This window comes from Mustela nivalis, assembly GCF_964662115.1.
Source record: "Mustela nivalis genome assembly, chromosome: 17".
NCBI classification, from domain to species: Eukaryota; Metazoa; Chordata; class Mammalia; order Carnivora; family Mustelidae; genus Mustela; species Mustela nivalis.
In genome coordinates, this window is record NC_139036.1 from 11562818 (window position 1) to 11589622 (window position 26805).

General features: G+C 43.3%; 1 protein-coding gene across 4 annotated transcripts in view; it reads left to right on the forward strand.

Annotated features, from left to right (window-relative positions):
• Positions 1 to 26201, forward strand: part of LOC309851019 (serine/threonine-protein kinase ULK2) — an 84520-nt gene extending 58319 nt beyond the window's left edge. For 2 of the 4 annotated variants that reach the window (XM_082705736.1, XM_082705739.1), the window contains 12 exons: positions 1895 to 2040; positions 3973 to 4053; positions 6190 to 6476; positions 7996 to 8183; positions 8772 to 8875; positions 15129 to 15278; positions 16842 to 17050; positions 18711 to 18889; positions 19527 to 19645; positions 20021 to 20178; positions 22921 to 23056; positions 23854 to 26201. In XM_082705736.1, coding sequence (XP_082561862.1) covers positions 1895 to 2040; positions 3973 to 4053; positions 6190 to 6476; positions 7996 to 8183; positions 8772 to 8875; positions 15129 to 15278; positions 16842 to 17050; positions 18711 to 18889; positions 19527 to 19645; positions 20021 to 20178; positions 22921 to 23056; positions 23854 to 23912 — 1816 coding nt within the window. In that variant the 3' untranslated portion in view covers positions 23913 to 26201. The remainder of the gene's footprint in view (positions 1 to 1894; positions 2041 to 3972; positions 4054 to 6189; positions 6477 to 7995; positions 8184 to 8771; positions 8876 to 15128; positions 15279 to 16841; positions 17051 to 18710; positions 18890 to 19526; positions 19646 to 20020; positions 20179 to 22920; positions 23057 to 23853) is intronic. The other 2 variants (XM_082705737.1, XM_082705738.1) reach the window with 1 other exon arrangement.
• Positions 26202 to 26805: the final 604 nt, after the last annotated feature.

Sequence of the window (26805 nt, forward strand, 5' to 3'; positions counted from 1 at the left end):
CACTGTGATTTTTCATATCTCTTACCACCACACAGTAGTGGTACCAAGGAATGTCTTTAAGGAAGCAGTAAAAGTTACTATTTCTCTTTGAAAATCGCAACCTTAAGTAGCTTGTGGGCATAAAGCACTTTTGGTGCACATTGGAGTAGTTCTTTTAAGGAAAAGCATTTTCATGATTGTTTCATGATTGCAAGTTGAACTCACCCTGTTTTTCATGGAAACACCATTTTTTCATGGGAGAACAGCTGACGGGCTATCAGTTGTGGGCATTGGGCAGCCGTTTTGTTGAGAACAGTTGAACTAAGTCTGCCATTCCTAGAAAACAAGTGACATAAAATTTGAGCTCTTGAGCAAAAATTAGAATTTTTGAAAATATACTCACCATATTCACCACTGTGATCTTGACAGCTTCTCTTATGCCTTGACGGCCACTTCTGTTAAGATTTGCGGTGACATTTTGTTATGGATGTGACTTTTTGATACTGTGTGATATCTTAACATTTGGAATACCTGCATATACTCATTCAAAATGCCAAATGTTTAAAAATCCTGCATGGATAAAAAAATCTAGTCCAAGCACAAGATACCTTCCAAAGGATTAGAGCCTAGTATAAAACAAAATTTCATTGGCATGGTTTCAGATTCCACATTGCAGTGATTCTTTTAGATCATCCAGGAGTCCAATGGCTGAGTTTTGGTGTAGTCTCCAAGACAAGCATCACAAAAATCTGAAAAGGCTACCAAAATAGTCCTCCCTTTTCTGGCTACATGTCTGTGTAAGGCTGGATTCTCTATGCATGTCCCCCAATATATGTGCTATAGAAAAGATTGAATACACAAACAGTTTTGAGAATCCCAACTACTGAGCCAGACATTAAGAGATTTTAAAAAATGTAAAACAGTGTCATGCTTCTCGTGAATTTATTTTGTTTGAAAATATAATTAATTTTCATAATCTTACATTACATGTAATAAGTTTATTCTTTTTTTTTTTTTTAAAGATTTTATTTATTTATTTGACAGAGAGAAATTACAAGTACACTGAGAGGCAGGCAGAGAGAGAGAGAGAGAGAAGGAAGCAGGCTCCCTGCTGAGCAGAGAGCCCGATGCGGGACTCGATCCCAGGACCCTGAGATCATGACCTGAGCCGAAGGCAGCGGCTTAACCCACTGAGCCACCCAGGCGCCCCATAAGTTTATTCTTCTTAATGAATTCTTAATTACCAGTTTTTTTCAGCTTTAGCTTCTCATACAGTAAGTTTCAATAGATTCAAGTTTTATAAATAAAAACTCTGGGATAGGGGTGCCTGGTTGGCTCAGTCATTTAAGCATCTGTCTCTTGATTTCAGCTCAGGTCATGATCTCATGGTCATGAGATCAGGCCCTGTGTTGGTCTCTGTGCTGGGTGTGGAACCTGCTTAAGATTCTCTCTTTTCCTCTGCCCCTCCACCCCCAATCCCCTCTCTCTCCCTCTCTTATAAAAAAAAAATTGGGGATATTCAGTAATTTTAAGTGTATAAAGGGAACCAAAAACAAACAAAAAAACAAAATAGTTGGTATGGTATACATTACCTTTGTTAAAACAAGATGAAAATAATATTTTCAGTTTGTTTGCTGCTGATATGACTTAAGGAATTCTGAAAGGATATCTTAGAAACTAAAAATAGTGGTAACCTTTGGAGTAGGACTGAGGGAGTGTCGAGAAGTAGGCAGACGGAATATAAGGATGGGAGGGAGACTTCATGCCATATAACTTTATACATTTTCTACTTGTTCCATGTGATTATATTACATATTTTTAAAAGCTCTACTCCCTGACATGTTGTTAGGAAATTTTAGAAAAAAAGGAGAGCCCAGAACCTGCCAGAGAGGGAGTCATTTATTTTTCTTTTCAGATCTGCAGTGGTACGAAGGTCCAACACCAGCCCACTGGGCTTCCTCCGGCTGGGATCCTGCTCCCCGGCGCCCGCAGACACAGTGCAGACAGTCGGACGAAGACTCTCCACTGGGTCTTCCAGGCCTTACTCACCTTCCCCTTTGGGTAAGGAGAATGGAACTGTTGTTTTCACCATTTTTCCACTGTGGCGGCTCTGACATGACACTGTCTTTAGGAGCAGTGGCTCACGATGGCAGTGAGTTTCAGCTGATGGGGAGCCATATCCTACCCCGCCCACTCTCTACCTTCTCCCCGGCCCGTGTCAGCATCCCCAGATACGTTTGTCTTTGTCGGGACTGCTGTTGGAAATGTAAAATGGATCGCATGGATAAAAAGTATCTCCACTGGGTTTGGGCTCCAAACACACAAAATCAGAAACCCTAGATAATTATTGTTTGAAACACCTACCCTACGGACCACTCAGATTTGTAAGGATTAAGAGATACCTGTGTGTACAGCAGCACTGGCTTCGGTCCCCTGGGGGCCTTCCAGCTCTGTGAGGAAGAAGGTGGCAGCTTCAGCTCGGGTCTTTCCACCTCTCCTGGGAAGTCTGCACGACACAGAGGGGATCCCCGCTCGAGCAGCCCCACAGCCCAGGCAACAAAACCCCAAACAAACAGAAAAACAAACCTAAAACCACAAGTTTCATGAACTGAGAGACAAAATGCTCCAACTTCAGAAAGCATGCAAGACAGGCCAAAGCAGCTGAGACTGCAGAATCTGAGGGAGACAGCACCGGTGTCACGGGGCAGAGCAGTGTCAGGGGCAGAGAGGGCCCTGGGGCAGTAGGTCTCAAACTGGGCCCCCCATATAAATAGATATATATTTTTTTACTTCTAAAAGGTAAATTTTCATACCCCTGTGAAGGGCTCCACTCACAGGCAAAACTGCTGAGGTAAGAGTAGGGAACATGAAGAAATTCCAAGAGGAGGTAGAGTGCGAAGGATTGAAATATGCCCAGGAGCCCTGATTCAAAAAAACCCCACCATAATGATAGTTTTAAAAAATGTGTATCACCACGCCTATTGCAGTGGTTCCGAAACTGCTGTTTAGCTGAAAAATCTTCCCTGAACAAAATCCAGGCCCTCCCTCACCACCTCAGCAATTCCCGAGGCACCTCAGGGTCTCCCGAGACAAGAGCCAAGCCTTGTCCTTGCCCTCAAGGAAAAGGCCTCTCCTCGGGCTCTAACCTTGCTTTCCTGTGTAACCCCCCAGTTACAGACCTATGTCTCCTGTCTACTTCATCTCCCTGAGCTTTCCCAGCTCTTCCTCTGGTTGGTTTGGGTTCTCAGAGGTGGATGCAGAGAAGGGAGCTGCAGAGACGTGCCAGAATAACGGGGGAGGCGCCTGGGATGGGTGCGGGGGCAGGGAGAAGAGGGCTCTGGGGGAGCCCCTTCAGACCTCCTTGCAGCTCTGACCCCTGTGAGGGAGAGGGGGAGGTAGGAGGAGTGGGCCCGGGAACCTTGACTAGAGTGACTAGAGTGAATTAATTCTAAGGACGTTTTAGCCAGGCCCCAGGGGTGTCCCCAAGCCCTAGATGGTCCAAATTTCCTGACCTGCTTGAACCAGCCTGAATGAATGCCACGTCCACGTGCAGGTGTTGGCTGCGAGCAGCCTCGGGGAGCAAGGCTTGGGACGGGTGGCAGGAGCATGGTGGGTGCAGAAGGACAGCAGCTGGGCCATCCGCCGGCTGTGCAGTCCACTGGCTGGGCCCCCTGCAGCTCCACAGCCTCCAACACCACGAACTCCTTCCTCCTTGGTCTGAAGTGACCTACCGGTTGCAGGCATTGGTTTGTTCCCATGGCTTTCTTTCCTGCTGCTTTTGTTTCAAGGCCGATTCTGCGGTTCTTTAGATCGTTGTGTGCCCAGCACCCCGCACTCCGCACCCCGCACGTTTTTAGTAAGTGCCCGCTGAAATAAAGCTTTGCTGGCTTTATCGACTGTCATGTACAGTGCAGCTGGTGCATGGCACACCTGTTCCTTCCGGCACTGGTTTTGAATCACCTCTCGTTCCTTTCCCTGTTTCCCTGCTCACAGTTGGGACCATTCCGGAGCAGCTGAGTCAGTGCTGCTGTGGGCATCCTCAGGGTCACGAATCCAGGAGTAGAAACTCATCAGGTAGGAGATCTGTTTGGCATATTAATAATTTTAATCCTGTTATAAGTGGATTTGAGTTATGTTTTTCTAGCCTTACAAAAGGAATAGAACTGATATGAAATATTCTATCTGTTGTCCTACTTTCTAGGATCTTGGTCTAATGGGCTTTAGCATATCATATAATTAATCAGATATCTTCTTTGGATATCTTTTCTCTTGGAAATTGTTATTTAATGGAGCTAAATTTTGGTCATTGTCGTGTAGATAATAAAAACTAAGCTAGGGACCCCTGGGTGGCTCAGTTGGTTTCTGCCTTCGGCTCAGGTCATGATCCCAGGGTCCTGGGATTGAGCTCTGTGTCAGGTTCCCTGCTCGGCGGGAAGCCTGCTTCTCCCTCTCCCACCTCCCACCTACCCTCCTGGCTTGTGTTCCCTCTCTCACTGTCTCTTTCTCTGTCAAGTAAATAATAAAATCTTTGGGGAAAAAAAAAAAAAGGAAAGAAAACCAATCTAGAAAATGAAATTTCATTCCGTTAATACTGTTCTTGATAACAGCTGCTAGTTAGCGTGAGATAAACAAGAAATATAGTTTATTTGCTTTAATATAAAATATATAAAAGATATGTGCAAATCACACTTTTATTAGTCAAATTTTATATGTGAATTTGAGGAGTTGGCTAATTAAAGGAGTCCTGTGTCACTGAGAAAAGCACCTTTTCTTAGTTTTTCATATTTTGTGTTTCCTTAAAAATAAACCTTAGATAACTTTCTCCAGATTTATAACATTCTGCTACTAATTTTATTTATTTCTCTGTGCATATTTATGCATATATACACGTATACACACACACACACACAGAGACGGCAGAACCCAGTACTGAAAGATTAAATACCAGATTTAGGATGAGATTAGGCTAGAAGCGGTCAGTAGCAAAAACTCCAATTTCCTTTTTGGGAAGATTATGGTTATAGGTCCGTACCTATAAATTATTGGTGGTAGTTTGGCTTGCAGCACGCTCTGAAGAATTTGTATCTGGAGCTTTGGGCTGGCTTAGTAGACCTGAAGTTGGCAACAGGGTCTGTGCGGGGCAGTCCTCTTGCCATTTCAGCCGTTCACCGTATCGGGACCCTATTTCTCGGGCTCTTACTGCAGTGTCCCCTGAGGAGGCAAGAGTTCCTGTGGACGAGGCTTTTCTTTGTGGAGAACAGGGACGCTTTAGGTTACAAATGAATTTCAGAGGACTCTGAGACTAATAAAATAATTCATGAGACTAATAAAAATAATTAAATTATCCATATATGCTTGTGATTTTTAGGCAAGTAAAATAAAATCCCAGAAAAGTGTATTATCTAATTAGATAAAGGGTTATTCTGGATTGGTTTGAAAAGTTTCTTTTAGCTGCTAGGTGAGAAAAGAGGGTAATACGTTGATATCCCCAAGTATGCATTCACATAAGAAGTAGAAACATTTGGTTTCGGTTCAGCAGAGGTTTTTGTAGTTTTTTTTTTTTAAGATTTTATTTATTTATTTGAGAGAGAGACAGAGAACATGAGAGGAGAGAGGTCAGTGAGAGAAGAAGACTCCCTGCCGAGCAGGGAATCCGATGTGGGACTTGATCCTGGTACTCCAGGATTATGATCTGAGCTGAAGGCAGTCACTTAACCAACAGAGGTACCCAGGCACCCAGGTTTTTGTAGTTTTTATTGACATTGATCATTTATGATGTGGTTCTCTTGTGCTAATTAGAGTTATCTGCTAGCTGCTGCTAAGAGCGGCTAACGTACCCACCACCATTACCACCTATCCCCAAAATCATCTCTTGCCAAATACACAATTTTTTTTTAAAGATTTTATTTATTTATTTGAAAGACAGAGATCACAAGTAGGCAGAGAGGCAGGCAGAGAGAGAGAGAGAGGGAAGCAGGCTTCCCGCGGAGCAGGGAGCCCGATGCGGGGCTCGATCCCAGGACCCTGAGATCATGACCCGAGCCGAAGGCAGCAGCCCAAACCACTGAGCCACCCAGGCGCCCCCAAATACACAATTTTTAAAATAGAAAGAACATGACATTCATTAGACTTCCCATTTCGAGTCCTGTCCTCTGACTTCTTCAGTGTTTGCCTGCGCTCTGGGTTAACCTGCGTGTGTGTCCATGGCAGGTTCCCCAGTGCCACCGGCTCCGTCACCACAGTCTCTCCTGTCGGGCGCTAGGCTGCAGAGCGCTCCGACCCTCACCGACATCTACCAGAACAAGCAGAAACTCAGAAAGCAGCACTCGGACCCCGTGTGCCCGTCCCACGCCGGGGCTGGGTACAGCTACTCACCTCAGCCCAGTCGGCCCGGCAGCCTCGGAACCTCTCCCACCAAGCACACGGGGTCCTCTCCTCGCAGTTCGGACTGGTTCTTTAAAACTCCTTTACCAACCATCATTGGCTCTCCTACTAAGGTGTGTTCATTAATCTCCTTAGTCAGCATGACGACTTTGTTCAGTTAACGTCCGTTACGTGGAGCACGGGGTGCCGTGTGGTGAGCTCAGGTCCGGCAGCAGACTACCAGAGAGACTGGAGCAGAGAAGTCCGTTGCTCATATTGTCTTGGCAGAAGTACCTGGCATGCCTCAAGAGGCTACATGGGGACACCCAGGCAGGTGCAGACAGAGACAGGACCCAGGGCACATGCCTTTATTAGGGTCCGGGTTGGAGGACTTTGGCGTTCCTGAGCTAAAGCAGAATTGGTCAGTTTGAGCCGAAAAAATGGGATTCTAGTAAGCTCCACAGGAGTCTTTGTGTGTGCAGCATACAAGGAGAAAGCCTGGGGGGTGGGGGAGACTAGACCACCAGGGGTATTGGAGGAGTCATCTCCAGAATTTAAATGTACTTGTGACCGCAGTATGTTCTCGAGGACCTGCACTTGTATGCGGGGCCGGTGTCCGTTTAAGGCCCTGCAGCTGCATGGCCACATGGAGTGATGCGGAGTCCGCAGTGCTGTGGGGTAGCTTAGCTGAGCTTGAGACAGTAGTCCTCTTGTCCCCCGGGGATATGCTCCAAGACCCTCTGCAGTTGACTGAAACCACAGATAGTACGATAAAGTTTAAATTATGTTAGGCACGGTGAGAGATTAATAACTGTAACTGATAATACAATAGAACAGTTATAATAGGCCACAATGAATGAATGTGGTCTCTCTCTCTCAAAATACACTGAAAATATATATAATATATAATAATCATGGGGCAGTTTTTTTTTTTTTTAAGATTTTATTTATTGGGGTGCCTGGGTGGCTCAGTCGGTTAAGCATCTGCCTTCAGCTCAGGTCATGATCCCTGGGTCCTGGGATCGAGCCCCACATCAGGCTCTCTGCTCAGCGGGGAGCCTGCTTCTCCCTCTCCCTCTGCCTGCCACTCTGCCTGCTTGTGATCTCTGTCAAATAAGTAAAATCTTTAAAAAATTATTTATTTGAGAGAGAGAGAAAGCACAAGTGATGGCAGGAGGGGCACAGGGAGAGGGAGAAGCAGAGGATGTGAGGTGGGAGCAGGCCTGTGTGGGGAGATGAAGTGAGGGAGTGACGTAGGCATGTGACCCAGTGTTAGGCTACCACTGACCTTCTGACAGTGTATTGGAAGGAGGATCACCTGCTTCTGGACCAGGGTCGGCCACAGAAGGCGAAGCCACTATGGGGCCTACTGTGCTTGATAGAAAAGATTCATGGTGGTATTGAATAGCTACCATTTAAGGAGGACTTGCCATGAGCCTGGCATAGTCTAAGTACTTCATGCCAAATGCTTTTTATACATGATCCCACTGATTCCCGAAGAACGGAAGTTGAGGCCAGAGAGAACGAGTGAGCTGTCCACGGCCACAGAGGCTGTCAGTGGAAGAGTCAGGATATGAATCGAGGTCTGACTTAGGTCTGACAATTCTGAATGCTGCATGTGGGGTAGTAACCAGCTTGCATGTGTTTCCTCAGACCACGGCTCCTTTCAAAATACCTAAAACGCAAGCATCTTCCAACCTGTTAGCCTTGGTGACTCGTCACGGGCCCTCTGAAGGGCAGACTAAAGACGGGAGTGACCCACGGGAGTGCCCTCATTGTCTCCTAGCTCAAGGCGGCGAGAGGCAGAAGCCTGAGCAGCAGAACAAAGCAGTGTTTGGCAGGTAAAAGACACCGTTTCCTCCCAGCCTTCAGTGTGAGAGCTGCAATAGTACATATATGTCTACGATAAAGACAGACCAGAGCAAATTAGTTTAGTAGCTGGTCTACGCCACTTGGGTAATGATATGAACTGTATACATTTAGAATCTCTGAAAACCACAGGTGCTTCCTGTGACTGAATACAGAGTCCTCACTGAATTTCCTGAATGTTCTCTGTCTGCTTTTTGTTTGTTTGGGTTATTGAAGTTCGTGTCTGCCCTGAATTGTCTGGTATCTATTTTTTGTCTCCTTATTCTCTGACTTCCCTTTAACCCTTTTGTGGCTTGGCTTAAATCTCCCTTATTATTTTAAATACTGGGATTTTTACAGTATACTTTCCAGGGACGCCTGGGTGGCTTCTATCTTCAGCTCCGGTCATGATCGCATTGGAATCCAGTCCCACATTAGGCTCCTTGCTCAGCAGGGAGTCTGCTTCTCCCTCTGCCTCTGCCTGCCTCTCTGCCTGCTTGTGCTCTCTCTTTCTCTGAAAAATAAATAAATAAGTAAAATAAAGTAATCTTTCCATTATGAACATCGTTCCTTCTTTCTAGATCTGTCAGTGCTGGGAAATTATCAGACCAACAAGCGAAGATACCTTTAGGTGGACATCAGGGCAGTACGGACAGTTTAAATACAGAACGACCAATGGATATAGGTAAGAAAATGGGGTTTCTTTCTAGGTAGGTAATTTGCTAGTATGTGCATTGGTTTACTGTTATTGCTGCCACAGATTAGCACAAGTGTGCTGTTTTTAAAACAACACAAACGTAGCGTTGTACAGTTTCAGAGGTCAGAGGCCTGCAGTGGGTTTCTCTGGGCTAAAACCAGTATGTTGACAAGGCTGCATTCCTTCTAGAGCCTTTAGGGGAGAATGCATTTCCTAGGCTTTTCCAGCATCTAGAGACTGCCCTCCTTCTTCGGATTGGGGTCCCCTTCCATCTTGAAAGCCAACGATGGCTGGTTCTAGACTCCAACCTCCTGCCTCCTTATTCTACATTTAATGGACCCTTGTGATTATGTTGGACCCGCTGGATAATCTAGGATAATCTCTTTATGTTTAAACAGTTCCATCTGCAACTTTAATTACCTTCTGCCATGTAATGTAGCCTATTTACAGGTTCCAGACGTTAATCCATGGACATCTTTTGGCCAGGTTGGAGGGCAGGAGAAAGTAGTTGTTTTACCTATCTGCTTCTGCTGACTGTTCACACACTCCCTGAGATTTCTTCACCCACTCCCTGCCACTTCATCTTTTTTCTTAGCACATCAAGACAGATGCTTGTGGGGTATATTAATCACCACCAGTTATGAGTTAGGACAAATTCCGACCCAAGATTGGTTTTTATTGGTGGGGTAATACTGACCAAAGTTAGCTTAAATACACTTGTACTCTTGAGCATTTCTTCTACAGTGAGTGAGTAGATCTCATAAAAAATACCATTGGTCACTGAGCTCCCCTAGCCTTTTTCATAGTTGTTTCAGGGACTGTTATGTTTACAGATCCACAACTAGATTACTTGGATTACTGCTTGTCAAAAAATAAAACAAAGGGCAGGTTGTGGACCATAACCCAGACTTATTTAACCAAATTTTCAGGGAATGGATTCTGAGAATCAGTACTTTTAACAAACTCCTGGGTTCCTGAGTGGCTCAGTTGGTTAAGTGTCTGCCTTCAGCTCACGTGATGCTCCCAGGGTCCTCGGATTGAGCCCCACATTGGGCTCCCCACTCAGCAGGGAGCTGCCTTCTCCCTCTCCCACTGCCCATCCCTACCCCCACTCATGCTCTCTCAAATAAATAGATAAATTCTTAAAAAAAAAATACTCTCCCCATGATTATTATATACACCTAAATTTGGGATTCACCATTGTAATCTTTTCTCATTTTCTCTGTAATTTTTTACTGACTCTCCCATTAGCATCCGAAGAAGGAAATAATCTGGACCATCAAATATCTGATTGAACATGGTTTCTAATCCAAAGAGACTACTCCACTCTTTTCTTGCTTGCATGGTTTCTGAAGAGAAGTCCAATGTAATTCTTATCTTGTTCTTCTATAGGTGAGGTGCTTTTTCTTTGGCTTCTTTCAAGATTTTTTCCTTGTCTTTAATTCTGTGCAGTTTGATATATGTCTAGGTGTAGTTTTTTTGGTATTCATTTTTTTGGTTGGTGTTCTGTGAGCTTCCTGGATATGTGGTTTGGTTCTGGCAGTAATTTTGGACAATTCTCGATCATTACAACTACAAATATTTCTTCTGTTCCTTTCTCTCTCTCTTCCCCCTCTGATATTCCCTTTACATATATGCTATACTTTTGTAGCTGTCCCACAGTTCTTGACTATTCCATCTTTGTTTTTATTTTTCTTTGTATTTGCTTTCCAGTTTTAGAAGTTGATATTGGCTCATCTTCAAGCTGTTTCTCTCCTGAGCCATGTCTATCTACTGGGGAGCTCATCAAATGCATTATTCATTTCTGTTTCAGTGATTTTGATTTATAATGTTTCCTTTTGATTATTTTGTAGAGTTTCCACTCTCTCTGCTTATGTTACCAATCTCTTCTTACATGTTGTTTACTTTTCCCTAATGAGCCCTTAGTATATTAACCATATTTATTTTAAATTTTTAGTCTGATAATTCCAGTGTCTGCCGTATGTGAGTCTGGTTATGAAGATTGCTGTTTCATCAAACTGCTTTTACCATTAAGTATATCTTTTTTTTTTTTTTAAGATTTTATTTATTTATTTGTCAGGGATAGAGGGAGAGAGAGCGAGCGAGCACAGGCAGACAGAGACAGAGGGAGAAGCAGGCTCCCTGCTGAGCAAGGAGCCCAATGTGGGACTCGATCCCAGGACGCTGGGATCATGACCTGAGCCGAAGGCAGCTGCTTAACCAACTGAGCCACCCAGGCGTCCCACCATTAAGTATATCTTTTAATTTTTTTTTTTTTTTGAAAGCCTGACCTGATATATTGGATAGCAGGAATTGAATTAAATATCACGAGGTTTTTTTTGTTTTCCCGGCTAGGAGTTAGGCTGTGCTTAGTGTTTGTTGTAGCTGTAGGTGTAAGGCTAAACCTCTCTGTGTTCTTTTTGGGTTTCCCTAGATCTCCCTTCTTAAATAACATCTGACACCCTCGCCTAACTCTGTATTCTTTCCTGAGAGTTTTGTGTCTTAACTCTTACATGTAGACCTGTGATCCACTTTAACTGACTTTCTTGTGGATGATGTGATGTAGGGGTCCGACTTCATTCTTTTGCATGTAGATTTTCAGTGGTGCCAACACCGTTTATTGCAAAGATTATTCTTTCTTCCATATTGTATTGTTTTGTTAGCCTTGTCAGAAAAATCTGTCTACTATAAATGTGTTTTTTTTTGTATCCTAATTCTCTTTCACCAATCTATATGTCTTTTATTGTGTTGGTACCATACTGCCTTGATTATTTTATAATCAAGTAACTTTATAGTAACCAAGGAAATGAGAGTCCTTTGTTCTTCATTTTCAAGATTGTTTTGGTTATTCTCGGTCCTTGAGTTTCCATTGTGAAATGGAAATTTTATGAAGTGAAATTTTTCCCTGGACTGCTAAGTTGCTTTCACATATGAAAATCAGTTAATGTAATGCCTAATACTCAATATGCTAGAAATAGAATTTACTCACCTGATAAAGAATATCTATGAAAAATGCACAACTAACATCATATTTAAAGGTGGAAGATTGAATATTTTCCCTCTAAGATCACGAAACAGACAAAGATGCCCATTCTCATCACTTCTATTCTACATTGTGTCAGAGGCTCTAACCAGGGCAGTGGAGCAAAAACAAAAAACAAAACACCCATCTTGGAAAGGAAGAAGTAAAACTACCTCTCTTCACAGATGGCATGATTTTGTATGTAGAAAATCCTAAGTAATCCACTAAAAAACTATTTGAACTAGAAAATTCAGTAGCATTGCAGAATACAAGTTCCAAACCTAAAAATCCACTGTATTTCTTATACATTGGCAAGAAACAATCTGAAAGTGACATTAAGAAAACAATTCTGTATAAGATACCATCAGAAATAATAAAATATTTAGGAACAAATTTATACTTGTAAACTATAAAACTTTGGTTCTGGAAACTACAAAACACTGATGAGATAAATTAAAGAAGACATAAATAAATGGAAAGAAACCCTGTATGTATAGATCAGAAGACTTAATATTGTTAAGTTGGCTGTACTTTCCAAATTGAGCTGTAGATTGAAGGAAACCTCTGTATGTGACACATGATTTTCCTCTTACTGCTCCGAAGGTTTTCTCCTAGTCTTTGGCTTTTACAGTTTTACTGTGATGTTTCTGGGTGTGGCTCTCTTTATCTTCCGTTGAGTTTGTTGAGCTTCCTGGATATACAGATTAATGTTTTTCATCCGACTTGAGAAATTTTCAGCCATTGTTTATTTGGATATTCTTTTCTGCTTTTTCTGCCTCTCCTCTCCTCCTGGCACCCCTAGCATGCATATAATACACATTATGCATAGGTACACTTAGTGGTGTCTCCTAGTTCTTTTGAGGCTCTCTTTTTGCTCTGTGCTGCACATTGTACGGTCTCTATCGATTTATCTTCAAGTTCATGGATTCTTTCTTCTGCCAGTTCTCATGTGCTGTTGAACCCCAGTAGTGAATTTTTAATTTCAGTTATGGTTCTTTTTAACTCCTGAATTTGCACTTGGTTCTTTTTTATAATCTCTCTCTTTAATGATATTCTCTATTTGATGAGACATTATGATCATACTTTACTTTAAATTTTTTTTCTTATTTCAGTATAGTTGACATACAAGTTCACATTAGTTTTAGGTGTACGACATAGTGATTCAGCATCTCTATACATTACGCTGTGCTCGCCCAAGGGTAGCTGCCATCTGTCCCCAGACATCACTATCATAGTATCATTGCCCGTATTCCCTGTGCTGTAACTTTTATTCCCATGACTTACTCATTTCTTAACTGTAAGCCTGTATCTTCTACTCCTCTTCACCCATTTTGCATTTTTCCCCTCACTTCCTTTCCCCTCTGGCAACCATCTGTTTGTTCTTTGTATTTATAGGTTTAATTCTGCTTTTGGTTTATTTTGTTTTTCCAGTTCCACATGTGAGTGAAATCACATGGTATTTGTCTTTTTCAGTCTGAGTTATTTCACTTGGGCATAATACCCTCTAGGTCCATCCATGTTGTCACAAAGGGCAAGATCCCATCCCTTTTTATGGCTGTGTAATATTCCACTGTGTAAGTAAAACACCTCCACCACATCTTCTTTATCCATTCATCTGTTGATGGACAGTTAGGTTGCTTCCATATCTTTGCTATTATAAATAATGCTGCATTGAACATAAGGGTGCATATACCCAGGTGCCCCTAAGTGGTTGTTTGTTAAAGAAAGAATTTTTACCACAGTGCCTCTGTGATGCAGTTAAGTATCTGACTTTTGGTTTCTGCTCAGTTGTGATCTCAGGGTCGTGAGATCGAGCCCCATGTTGGGCTCCCTGCTCAGTGCCAAGTCTGCTTAAGACTCTCTGTCTCTCACCCCCTACTCCCCACTCTCTTTCTTAAATGAATAAGAAAATTAATTTTCACCACTTACAGTTGTTTCACTGAGAAGCAGGTCTCTGATGCTGCTCACACTTAACACTGCCATTCTGAGAGTCGTTATTCTGTGTGCTGTTTTCTAGAAGTCAGTCCCTACGAGTTGGAACAGTTTTGGAATTAGCTTGTTTGAAAAACCGTATTATGTCTCATCCCCTTTTACAAATTAATTTAAATTTATAGGGTTTGTAAGTTCTGCATGAATATGTGTTGTAATTTAAGTCCAAGTTTGTATGTATGAAACCAGAGTTTTCTCCTTAAACAACATTTAGGCATAAAATGCATCTTTGATCATTTTTATCCTCTTTTTCTCTTCTCTTTTCCACATGAACTTTACTATCATCATTCGAAATCACAGATTTCTCTTCCTAATCAGGAAGTCTCCATTTCTGAAAATAAAAACTGCTGATAATAGGAAAAACTTAAGACCTTAAAAGAAATAGGGTCATTGTCTCTTAAAATACATCCATGACCATATTTAAATACACAAATACCTACAAATAGATACTGTTTAATTAATTTCCACTTACTCTTTGTGGCTTCCTAGAAGATTTTTTATAAACTCTCTGTTCTGTTAATTAGATGCTTCAAGTTTGTTATGCTCTGTTGTGGATAGGATGGACACTGATGGTAGGTTTTTTTCTGTATCTGGTTTTAAATTTGTGATTTGTGTTGTTAACTGCCACCTCCATTCTGTGTCCTCAGAAATGTAATGTTTTTGAGATGCTTGAGTGTAAAAAGGCTTTGGATAACTTTTATTGATTCTGTGTAGTTTGGTGGAGAAGGACTTTCCACCTTCCCTTCCTTTAACCCACACCAGCCCATCGGGGCCCCTGACATTGGGTCCACCCCCATTTCTTCCTGACAGATGTATGGCTGCAATTCCAAGGCCCACATGTACTTTGACTCAACTTTCTCTGGCTCTTACACCGTGGAGAGTCCTGATCTCCCTTCTTCTTTCCTTCATATTTTTATCCTAAGTTCTTGGTTTCCACTTTTTTGAATGATCCTTAACAGATGTGACAGCAGCTCATGTCCCTTAGAAGTCTAGGAAGTGACTCTGAGTAGGCGGCTTTTGGTGTAAAGAAGGTTCATAGCTGAGAAGAGAGTACTATAAAATACTGCTAATGCAGATCTGTGTTGACTTTCTGATGTTAAGAGTAATAAGTACCTAATGTAAAAAAGCCCCTAGAAACCCAACTATAAAAGTAATGGTCTCCCTGTAACCCCACCCCCAAATCGAAACACGGTGGAAGCGAAGTAACATTGTGTGAACTTTTCGCTGTAGCCCCTGCAGGAGCTTGTGGTGGTGGACTGGCACCTCCTATAGGAACAGCTTCAAGTTCCAGAGCTGTCCTGTTCACTGTAGGATCTCCTCCACACAGTGCCACGGCCCCCACTTGTACCCATATGGTCCTTCGAACAAGAACAACCTCAGGTGAAGAATTGTCTTATTATCATTTTGGCTTGTGTTTGGAGTGCAGTGTTCTGTCGATGACTTGATGATGCCACTTGGGCGAGTCCCTCAGCTCTCTGGATTTTAGTTTCCTTACCAGTGACATTGAGATCATTACTTTCTTGACCTTAGAGGGGTTATAAGGCATAAATGGAACGTTATTTGTAGGGGGGAAACTTTGTAAGCTAAGAGCACTGCATGTTGATAACACTGTATTATAGCGGTATAATGTACCTGTGACTTCTCCGTGATGAAGGAGCGGCGCATCTGCGGTGCTCGTTGTGTCTTTATATTAAAGGCGTATTTCAGTACCTCTGGTAAATTTTTTGAAATGGTAGATGGTTGTTTAACTTTGCTTTTGTTCTTAGAAACCTAAGTTTCACCTTTTTTCATACTTCGGGTCCTAATCTTTGCACTTAGCCCTAGCTGCATTTAGATAGGCCAGTAGATTGGTTTTATCATCCATTCTCTATAAATAGGTTATTAATACCCCAAATTAAGGAAGTATTTAGCTTGGACTGGAAATGAGTTATCATTCAGCATTGTTGTCTGTATTGTACCTTGTGTCCTTTAAATTCTCTTCTGCTACATAAGTTACCAATCAAAATGTCGGGAGATTTATAAGCAAAGGATTATAAACAGGTAGCGAGAGAGGAAGTAGAGTCAATAATCTTGTTCTTCAGATTATTGGAAGTATTAAATAATAGTAAAATGTCATTTTCAGAAAGTGACATTTTATGCCTGTTAGCTAAGCCAGCGCTAGAAGATGGAGGTGCCCAGCGTTGCTGAGGTGTGGTGGGGTCTGTGTGCTCACACCTGGGGTCGAAAGCAGTGCAGCAGTTGTCACAAGAGCTGTGAAGATGTAACATTTGACCTGTGGTAACTGCATTCCTGTTTATAATACCACTTCAGAGTACTTAAATCACAAATGAATCATCCAAAAGAAGCGAAAACTTTGGATTTCATTAGGGTGTTACCTGTGGCTTTAAAAACCAGAAATAGTGTAAATCCTCCAGACAGTCATCACATACAGAAGTTTAGGGAACTGCTGTGCCTCTGCTGCGTTTTATGATGAGGAGGACCATGGGGCTATGGGGAGAAATGTATACGCTATAAACTTGTTTAAAACAAGCCACGAAGGGATGCCTGGGTTGCTCAGTCAGTGAAGCGGCTGCCCTCAGCTCAGATCATGATCCAGGAACCCCAGGAGGGAGCCCTGCATCCAGCTCCCTCCTCCATGGGGTGTCCCCTCTCCCTCTGCCCCGCCCCCTGCTCGCTCGCGCGCGTGCTCTCTCTCTCTCTCTCTCTCTCTCTCTCTCTCTCTGGCTCACTCACTTTTGAATCAATAAATAAAATCTTTAAACAAAAACAACCTAGTCATGATGATGTCGATGAAATAGATGTATAAACAAGGAATAAAGTTGACCTTGGAGAAATAAAACCTCTTCATAGGCTCCACTGGGGTGTCCGTGACTGTTGCTGGGCTGGCGGGAGGGGCGGGCGCAGCCCACCTGCCCACATGCTCACCGTCCTGTCCCTTTGCAGCCGGCTCCAGCAGCCCCGGGGGTTCCCTGTGCTCTGCCAGCGGCCGCGTGTGTGTGGGCTCCCCGCCAGGGCCCTGTTGGGGGGCTTCCCCTCCGGGAGCTGAGGCCGCTCCCAGCCTGAGATACATGCCATATGGTGCTTCACCCCCCAGCCTGGAGGGGCTTGTCACCTTTGAAGCCCCGGAGCTGCCGGAGGAGACGCTGATGGAGGTGAGAAGAGCCACTGGAGGGCGTTCTAGCCATGGGTGGTGGGGAAGAGCAGACTGCTCCCAGAAGTGCCCACGGTTTTTGTTTTTGTTTTTGTTGTTGTTGTTTTTCTTTTCTTTACCTCGCCTTGTCTTTTCTATTTGAAAACCACTGCTGACACGCTTTCAGAATAATGTGGACAGTGACACTCATCCAGAACAAGCTTTGGTTGATAGGAAGTGACAGATACAGATTTTTCGTCTGAAGTTTAGTTTCTTTCCATCGATAGGACTTGGAAAGCATAATCTTGGTCCTGAAACCAGAACTTTTTATTTTCAGTGTTTGCTTTTCTTTATAACATAAAAATGACACACTTAGGCTTAAAAAGTAATCAAGCATAATTAGATGTGTCACTAACCCGGAGAAATAACCCTAGCAGGTAGAGGTTCACATTGGTAGACTAGCCCCTGCCCTCTTGGAGCCAATTGTGCAGGGAGACCCACATCAGAATCCTGCAAACACAGACTGAGAACAGGTGAGGTTCATTCAGTGACTGCAAAGGCTGTGTCAGTTCAGTTCCTCAGTCCTGCCTCCAGGACAGCATTCAGGAGCCTACACCGTCCTCCTGCTGATTACAGTGCTGACTTGGCTTGCATTTCCATTAAAATGATCAGTTCTCCAGACCAACAGAGAACAGACGCTCTCTCCATGCTGGACCTCTAGCATTTCTGCTTTGTGTGAATGAGAATTAGGTATTTCACATAGAAGTTATAAAATGGTGCATGTAAAATATATCAGTGATTTCCCAGTAAATTTAGTCGTAATTTTGAACATATGTTTAACCCAGGGGTAAAATTGGAAAAGCAGTTGTCAGAGTATCTTCAATCAAATTAAACACAAATTGTTTTCTAGTACATTTTATGGTATATTAGAATATATAGTGCTATATGCTGTAAGAGAGCAGGGAGATCTTCACAAGTTAATTGGTTTATTCTTTCTCGAGGAAATGATTCTCATCCTTTTTTAATCTTAAAAGGAGAATGAGAAGCTTAGTCTTAGTTGAGATTTCGAGAAACATTTATAGCTAAAAACACATCTCAAAACAACACTAATTTTAGACTACCCATTTTTAATGCATGCTATTATGTATAAACTTACTCCCCTCTTTAACTAATTGGACAGCTCACCAAGATTTAGAGTTTTGGTATCAGGAATCACTGTGAACTGAAAACACACCGGAAATTAAAATAAAGCATCTCTCAAACTATAAGTCAGTAGAATTTGCAGAACTGTCAAGAAGTGTGGTTTAGTGTACGGAATAGCCTTTCAATCCCGATATTTATTTTGTCATGTTTTGTCTCAGATACTGATTTTATTGTTTGGTTTTGTTGTTGTCGTTATTGTTTCTAGTAAAAGCATGTGACCTCACATTTTTGAAACTTAATTTTGTGGCTGCTCTCATCCATACACACAAACGCATGCACACACCCACACACCCACATTGTGTTTCACCTGTGCTTATTTTCCTACTAGTTTTGGGGAATTTAAAAATTGTAGTCTGTTCTACTCATTCTGGTGTTTGTAAGTATAAAAACACAGTAGCTTCGGCCACGGTGTATATAAAGAACAAGTATGCCCGTCTTCTTAGTTTCTAAGTTTCTAAGACAATTTGGCTTTGCCACAGAGAGAACACACAGACACCTTACGCCACCTCAACGTGATGCTCATGTTCACGGAGTGCGTGCTGGACCTGACCGCTGTGCGGGGCGGCCACCCGGAGTTGTGCACATCTGCTGTCTCCTTGTACCAGATCCAGGAGAGTGTGGTCGTGGACCAGATCAGCCAGCTGAGCAAAGACTGGGGGTACGTGCCCCCTTTGCCGTTTGCTTCCAAATTCTCCATGCTTTCTGTAAATTCGTGTCTGAGATGGAGGTCCTGTCAGACACAAGAGATTGTGTCTCATGAAGAGCTTCAAGGGAGCTCTTGGTTATGTCACTGGCCTAGATTCCACTTGTGAGCCAAGACTCGCAGATTCTGCAGTCTTAATATTGCCTCTTCCTTGTGACTTATACTGTTGAAGGTATTTGATGATGAAGGGGTTGTATTGGTTCTTGAGTCTTTTCACACGCTTTTTTCTGTACTGAACCTTTTTCCTTCAGGAGTTATTTGTGCATTAAAAACGTCAAGGGGGGTGCACCAGTGTGGCTCAGTGGGTTCAGCCTCTGCCTTCGGCTCAGGTCATGGTCTTGGGGTCCTGGGATCGAGCCCCGCGTTGGGCTCTCGGCTCGGTGGGGAGCCTCCTGCCCCTCTCTCTCTGCCTTTTTCTCTGCCTACTTGTGATCTCTCTCTCTCTGTTAAATAAATCAATAAAATATTTTTTAACAAAATGTCAAGGAGGATGATACTCCTTTAGAAATGCTCTTTGGTGACCCCATGGTAGAGGGCGGAGTGGGGCACGTTGGCTCACAGGATAACACTCTCTGCCTTCCTTCCGGCGCAGGCGCGTGGAGCAGCTGGTCTTATACATGAAAGCCGCACAGCTCTTAGCAGCCTCTCTGCATCTCGCCAAAGCCCAGATCAAGTCCGGGAAGCTGAGCCCGTCCACGGCTGTGAAACAAGGTATGGAGGCGTGCGACAGTACCCGCACTGACGCCCGCGTCCTTGCGCCACCCTCTTTCCCTTTACGCGGAGAGAGAGTTTGATGCAGAGTCTGTGCTAGTAAAAACTCTTAGATGGGCAAAGATGCTGACTTTTCTGGGTTGTGCTCTTGCCATTTAATTGATACAGAGAACAGCCAAAATGACTTTCTTTATTCTCAACTTTTCCTTAACTGGAAGAGAACCCATGAAAGAACCTGATTTCTGGTCATTTTTTCCCCCAAGGATCATTTAGTGCTACTTTCCTTAAATCGGCAGAAAAGGTGCATGTCACTGTGACTTTATTTTTATTTTGGGAGGAAAATTAAAATTAGTTCTCATCTCAACTTCTTTCCAGTTGTCAAAAATCTGAATGAACGATACAAATTCTGCATCACCATGTGCAAGAAACTTACGGAAAAGCTGAATCGCTTCTTCTCTGACAAACAGAGATTTATTGATGAAATCAACAGCGTGACTGCAGAGAAACTCATCTACACTTGTGCTGTAGAAATGGTAACCCTTTTAAATATTGAATATTATATAGGCCCATCTTCTCAGTTGAATACCTACTTAGCATTTTCCCTTTATTATTTTTTTAAAGATGTATTTATTTTGAGAGAGAGCGCACTAGTGGGAGGGGGCAGAGAGAGTAGTTTCTGCCCTTAACCATTCCCAAGCCCCAAACATTGTGACTCCCTCTTAACGACAGGGGTAATTGGATGTTATTAGCCCAAGTAACGCATGAAGTGGCATTGGCTACCACACGTGGTGACATTTTATTGTACCTCTTAAAAATTGCTCACATTAGGCACAGTCTAATCTTTTTATACTTTGCATCTAAAGACTTTGGCTAGATCTGCATTTTCTGCATTTTCTACTGTTTCAGAAATTTGGGAATAAAACATTAGGAGAAATCCTGCTGTTCACCAGCACATGTGTCCCACTTCTGCTTACTGACCCTACCTGAGTAAAGACGCAAAGTAAAATCTGCTTTTCCAACATGTTGTTGTACTATTGGAAATACTGTTTCTGTCTCATGGGGGGGAAATTGCTCTGAATAGAGATGAAATTAGGGACTGTTAAAGAAGTGATTAAGTGGGGGGAATTATCGACCAATCTTATTTTCTCCCACCTCCCCTCCAAATTTGTCCACTTGGAATTGTACTGTTACATTATCTGTGGCCTCATTTTGGAAGGCAGCTATGCTCACCACTATACCACCAACGCTGTGGCCTCATTTTGAAAGCCATTATCAAGTCATAGGAAAATAACTTTGGAGTATAAACTGTTGATAAAAATAACATATATTATTTTGCTCTAAACTGTTGCTATGAATAATATGCATTCTGTCACTGTACTGAATAAAGACTTCATATGGTATATGATTTTTAGAAGTTTGCCAGAAAAAATGTTCTCTCCAAAGCAGTTGTGGCGCTCCCTTCTTTTCTGATAATGAGAGCAGTCAGTGGAGCTTGAGTAAGTTTGCCCAGGCTGCACAGCAAACTCACTGGTACTAGCACTATCTTTAGTTAGTTTTTTCTTCTTCCTTTTCAGAATGGACTTTCTGTACCCAATTTTTTTTTATTTTTTTTAAGATTTTATTTATTTATTTGACAGAGAGAAATCACAAGTAGATAGAGAAGCAGGCAGAGAGAGAGAGGGGGAAGCAGGCTCCCTGCTGAGCAGAGAGCCTGATGCGGGACTCGATCCCAGGACCCTGAGATCATGACCTGAGCCGAAGGCAGCGGCTTAATCCACTGAGCCACCCAGGCGCCCCCCCCCCAATTTTTTTTTTAAATTGTAAGTGGCCTTAAAGTATTGTTTGGAAGATACAGATGATATCGACAAATACATTAGGATACTGGGTTACTGACAGTCCTGGCATTTAATGATTAAAGAGAACGTTGAAAAACAAAATTCAGCCAAGTAAAACTGGAGATCTAACTGTCCTTGTTAAATGACTCACGAGTCAGGCAGCATCCCACCTAGCAAGCAGTGGGGACCTCTGCTGAGCTCAATAAAACAAAGGTTTTTAAAAGGGAAGGAGAGGTAATAAAAAAGAAGAACAGAATTTATTAGTCAGAAGTGCATTGTTTGGGCAAAGTTGCCCTCCTAAGGGACAGCAAAAGGTGCCCGTTGACTAGGAAATGCCATGTTGACTGGGTAACATTACATTCCTGAGCGACCGAGATTGCGTTCAGGTTGGGCATTAAGTCCTGGTTTGCTGACTCACCCTAAGTGATGCCATCTGGGCCCTCATTTCAGAATACTGTTGGGAAAACTTCTGAAATACTCACAACCTGTGAATACTTCTGCTGTCCCTTCTTTCTGGAAAGCTCCTCCCACCTGGCCATCTCCTGCTCCTCCTCCAGACTCAGCCTAAACACCACTTCCTGGAGGCTTTCCCTGATCTTTTCTCCATCCATGGTTGGGTTAGACACACCCAGCATGTATCCCCTACTATTCCGGGGCTCCCTCTCTAGTACCACGTATTCCTGTGTTAGAATGTCATGTTTCCCAGCCCCGCGTGTCCTTCTAGACGTGTACTCTCCTTCACCATGTGCAGAGCGCTGGGAATGAGGGAAGGTGCTCAGCACACATCTCTGAACGAATGAACGACTATACCCTTTTGAAAATGCTTTGGGTAAAACAAGCTAAGAGATGACTTTTAACACCACTGAATTATCTTATTATTACAAGATGTACTTTTTAAAAAAGATTTATTTATTTGACAGACTGAGAGTGATCACAAGTAGTCAGAGAGGCAGGCAGAGAGAGGAGGAAGCAGGCTCCCTGCTGAGCAGAGAGCCCGACACAGGGCTCGATCCCAGGACCCTGGGATCACAACCTGAGCTGAAGGCAGAGGATTTAACCCACTGAGCCACCCAGACGCCCCATTATTATTACAAAATGTACTTTAATGAAGTGTCAGGCTGTGCTAGTGTGAAAGTGTATGTTTAAAAGAAGCTTCTTAGTGCAGTCCTAGAAGAGCCAGTTCAGGAGCATAAGTTTTGTGAGTCCTGTGTCTGAGTCGGAGACGACGTGAGAGCGCAGATGAACTCTTTCGTCAACAAGCTGCTGTTTTATTTTGCCTCTCTGATGAAGTTTTGAGTTTTATATAGGTTGCTAGAGGATATCATTTTGTCAAAATGTGTTAATTTTAGATAGATTTCATTAAAAGCTGCATTGCCCAGATGGATTCGTATTTTCTGGGAAAAGTTGAGACTCTTCTCATTTCTGCCGACTTGGCTTCAGGTTCAGTCTGCCGCCCTGGATGAGATGTTTCAGCAGACCGAAGACATCGTTTATCGCTACCATAAGGCAGCCCTTCTTCTGGAAGGCCTCACTAAGATTCTCCAGGACCCTGCCGACATCGAAAATGTACATAAATGTAAGTCGACTTAGAAGACAGACAACCCAGTTGTCTCCTACAGGTGCAGCAGGAGGAGTGAGCAGAGTTCGGCACCATACGGCCTGGGTTTAGATCTTGGCTTCGGGCCGATCCCTCACCCTTCCCGTGGTCTGTTTCTTCTTCTGAAAGATGAGAGAGTTGTTCGAGGGCTCGAGATAATGCACGTGAAGTCCTTGTGACTTCGGATTTTCACACTGCATGACCGTGTTGGCAGATGTGTGTTTGCATCTGTAGAGAGCTTTGGTTTTATTGTTAATAATAATAAAGGCAACTGTTCTAAGCCTCATGAGCTTATTGGTGACTGAAGACTTTTATGAAGACTCCAGGGTAGATGTAGGATAGACAGCAGAGTGGAGATTCATAGGCTGCCGGGTGATGGTATCATTTATCAGAAAGAAGCCCTGGGTTTTGAAGAGGGGATGGTGGGCCCTTCGGAGTGTACATGCTCACACCACACAGCCTCAAAGGGATGCCAGTTCTGAAATGACTTGCAGTTGGGAGCAAGCTGGCCATTCAGACCTAAATGTCCTGTGTTTTACGTACCAGCCTCAGTTTTGCCACTGCACGTCACCGAGCTGGAAATTACATCCAAACAATTATCAGGCAGAAGGAAGACAAAATACTCAAATAGCCAACTTTGGGCCAAAGAAAGATCAGGGGCAAGGGTGCACGTGGAGAATTAATGGTGATGGGTTTGGATTTTTTCCCCATTAGTTCTTCTTGCTTTGGTTTTGACAATAGACATGATTTTCATTATGAATTTATTTTATTTCTAGATAAAACTAGTATTGAAAGAAGATTGTCAGCACTCTGTTGTAGCTCTGCGACCCTGTGAGCCAGCCGCAGGCTTGTCCCTGGACCAGCGGTGGGACTGAGGAGAGAGGTTTGGGATGACAGCTTGGGTTCTGTTTCCCCAGCCCCAGGAAACCCTAGTCTCCCACCTGGTGACTACCAAAGAACAAGCGTGACTTCAAAAAGGAAAACCACCCAAAAAAACTACAGACTTGTAGGAAATCTGCCTTATTGGAGGCGTCAGCCCTTCCCTTTTCTGTGTAGAAGCAGAAGCAGAATATTCCACTTGGCTCTCGGTTTGGACGGGGTCAATAAATGGACCTTAGAAATAGAACGATCGGTGCAGTTATTCCTAAGGATAAGTAAGAATGGAACAAAGTAGGTGGCTCTGTACTCAGTTCACCAGGGCAGTATGTGAAATTCCACGTGTTTACTGAGGTATAAAGTAAAAAAAAAAAATAAAAATAAAATAAAAATCGACATCTCATCCAGGCAGTGTGATAACTGGGGTCTGTTTGTCTGAACCTGAGCACGCATCCGTCGACAGCCCAGGAAGAGCGAGCTCGAGAACGAGCTGAGAGAAGGCTCTTGGCAGAAGTGGTGAACTCTTCCATTTGATCAAATATGGACACATGTTCATCTTCCAACTCTTTCATATTGCACTAATTTATTAAAACTGTGTATTGGATTTTGCAATTTAAAACTAACTGAGGCACAATGGACTTGTTTAAAATATTTTACTTGATTATGTTATATACACACACCCTTTCCAGAATTCACATGTAACCTCTAGTGGACTTTTAAATGGTAAAACTTGTGTTCGTGTGAACCTTTGCATTTTTTTAACCTATCCATCTACACATATAGATTTTCTCAGTGGCGTTTTTGAGTTGCTGGCCGTTTGCTTTCGGTTGTATTTTTTATTGTGCATGCAGAGTGTGCATCGATGCCTGTGATCTCTAGGTTTACTAAAGGCTAGGTTTATTTGGGCAGTATTAGAGAAAAATACCAACTCGGGATCCTCTCAAGAATTTTAAAGGGCCAAAACAAGGTTGGTGACCTAAAGGCTTGTTGGTGATGTGGAGTTTCTCCATGAAGTTAGTGACAAATGAGATTTGTCTTCTCTTAGGAAGACGGGCAGCTCTTTGCAGCCTAACATGCATGGTTTGTGTCCGTCCTGACGGTCCACCAACGGCTGGTCACAGAGAACGCGGGCAGGTCACGTCCCTCCAGAAACGGTTCCTGCATCATGTATGGTTTCGTTATCTTTTCCGCACCTGCTTGAATACTTGAATAAACCATTCTCCAGTTTTAATCCTTTTATTTTTACCCTTTTAGGTAACATAATCCAAACTCTGACAAATTGCACAGAAGCTCTTTGGCATTAATCTAATTTTAGGATACTGATGCAGACAGACAAAAACATGGTTTTTCCTTTACTTTGACGAAGTAATGTAATTTTTACCTTATTTATCTGTATGAAATTCCAGCAGTTAATTTGAACATTTATTTATACAATGTTTGTATTTTTAGGTCTTTAATACAGTGTTTCTACCTCTCATTTGTAACTGCATGCATTATTCTCGAAACTAGGTAAAACTGATGGAATCGTTGTGTAATAGCCTTTTTATTCTTGCGTGTACAGATGTATATTAAGGTAAAATAAAACTGACAAAGTGTTTCTAGGGTAAAGCTGGGTCCATATTACATGGCTTGTCAAGCCGGCTCCTTTCTCTGTGAGTCTGGAGGCTTGGGCATCAACGTCCTTTGTCCTGCCCCAAGATTTCGGATGCTCAGTGACTGTCCCGCCCGCTGCCATGCTCGGAGGCTACGCGATGGGGTTCCCACCCTCCCCTGCAGGGCTTCCAAACACTGTTACTAGGAATACTCTGTTTTGTATCATTTTTTCAAGCATCCCGGGCAATTTCATTTATGTCCTCCTGGTTCTCACCCACATTATCTCAAGAGGCCCTCCAAGCAGCTGGGTTCATTCAGGCCCCTCTGCCCCGTCCCATCTTTTTTTTTTTTTTTTTTTTTTTTTTGAATCAGCACAGGATGAAACAGGTTCACTGCAAGTGATCGGTCTGAAGTCAGGTAGCTAAGGGAGGTAGGTAAGCCATGCTTTGTGACTCCCAAGTTTGTTCTTCTCTCTCCTGTGTAACAAAGGTCCGTCTCATGATAGATGCCGTGTGTGAAACTGACATGTGGACGGCAGAGAACAGACTGTAAACTCATGAATAATGGTTCTGATTCTACCCCCATTATCAAGGCCAATTGTTTCCAGAGATTTTGCCTTGACTATAGCAATAATAAATGCTTTATGTTTCCATGAGTATCTTTTTAATTTCGTATCCTTGAATTCACAAGCACACTCACGGCTTGCCGCCCAGGTTCAAGCCAGAATGCGGGAAGTCAGCGACCACACAGACGTAAGGAGAGGAGTGCCCGGTGAATCAGCTGACCGGCGTGCGGTCAGGGTTTGCCCGAAGTGCATCCAGTACCGGACCCTGTGCATCCTGCGGTCCCGCTCCCTTCTCTCTGCCCAGAGGACTAACAGAGTCCCAGAGAGGAGTTTACTGTCAGGGCTGGGGTGTCCTCAGGCTCCCCAGGGCGAGAAGGAAGAAGCCGAGTGGAACGTAACCTTTACAGGGCCTCGAGACAACTTACTCCTGGGGCCTGGACCCTTGAAATCTTCAGGCGAGGAAGCTCTCAGGACCTACTCATGCTCCTTCCTGGTTCCCCGAAGCCCTTGTGAGATTACACCTCCGGGAGAGTGTGGAGATGGTCCTTTCCTTGCCAGAACCAGAGGGAGCCCCATCTGAAGCCATTCGCCTAGGAAAGCACCACACTCCTTCGGGAAATGGGCAGTCAGCCCCGAAAATCCCAGCTCCTGTGAGAGAGGCAGAGCCACACAGCTGATGGGTTAATGTGATTGG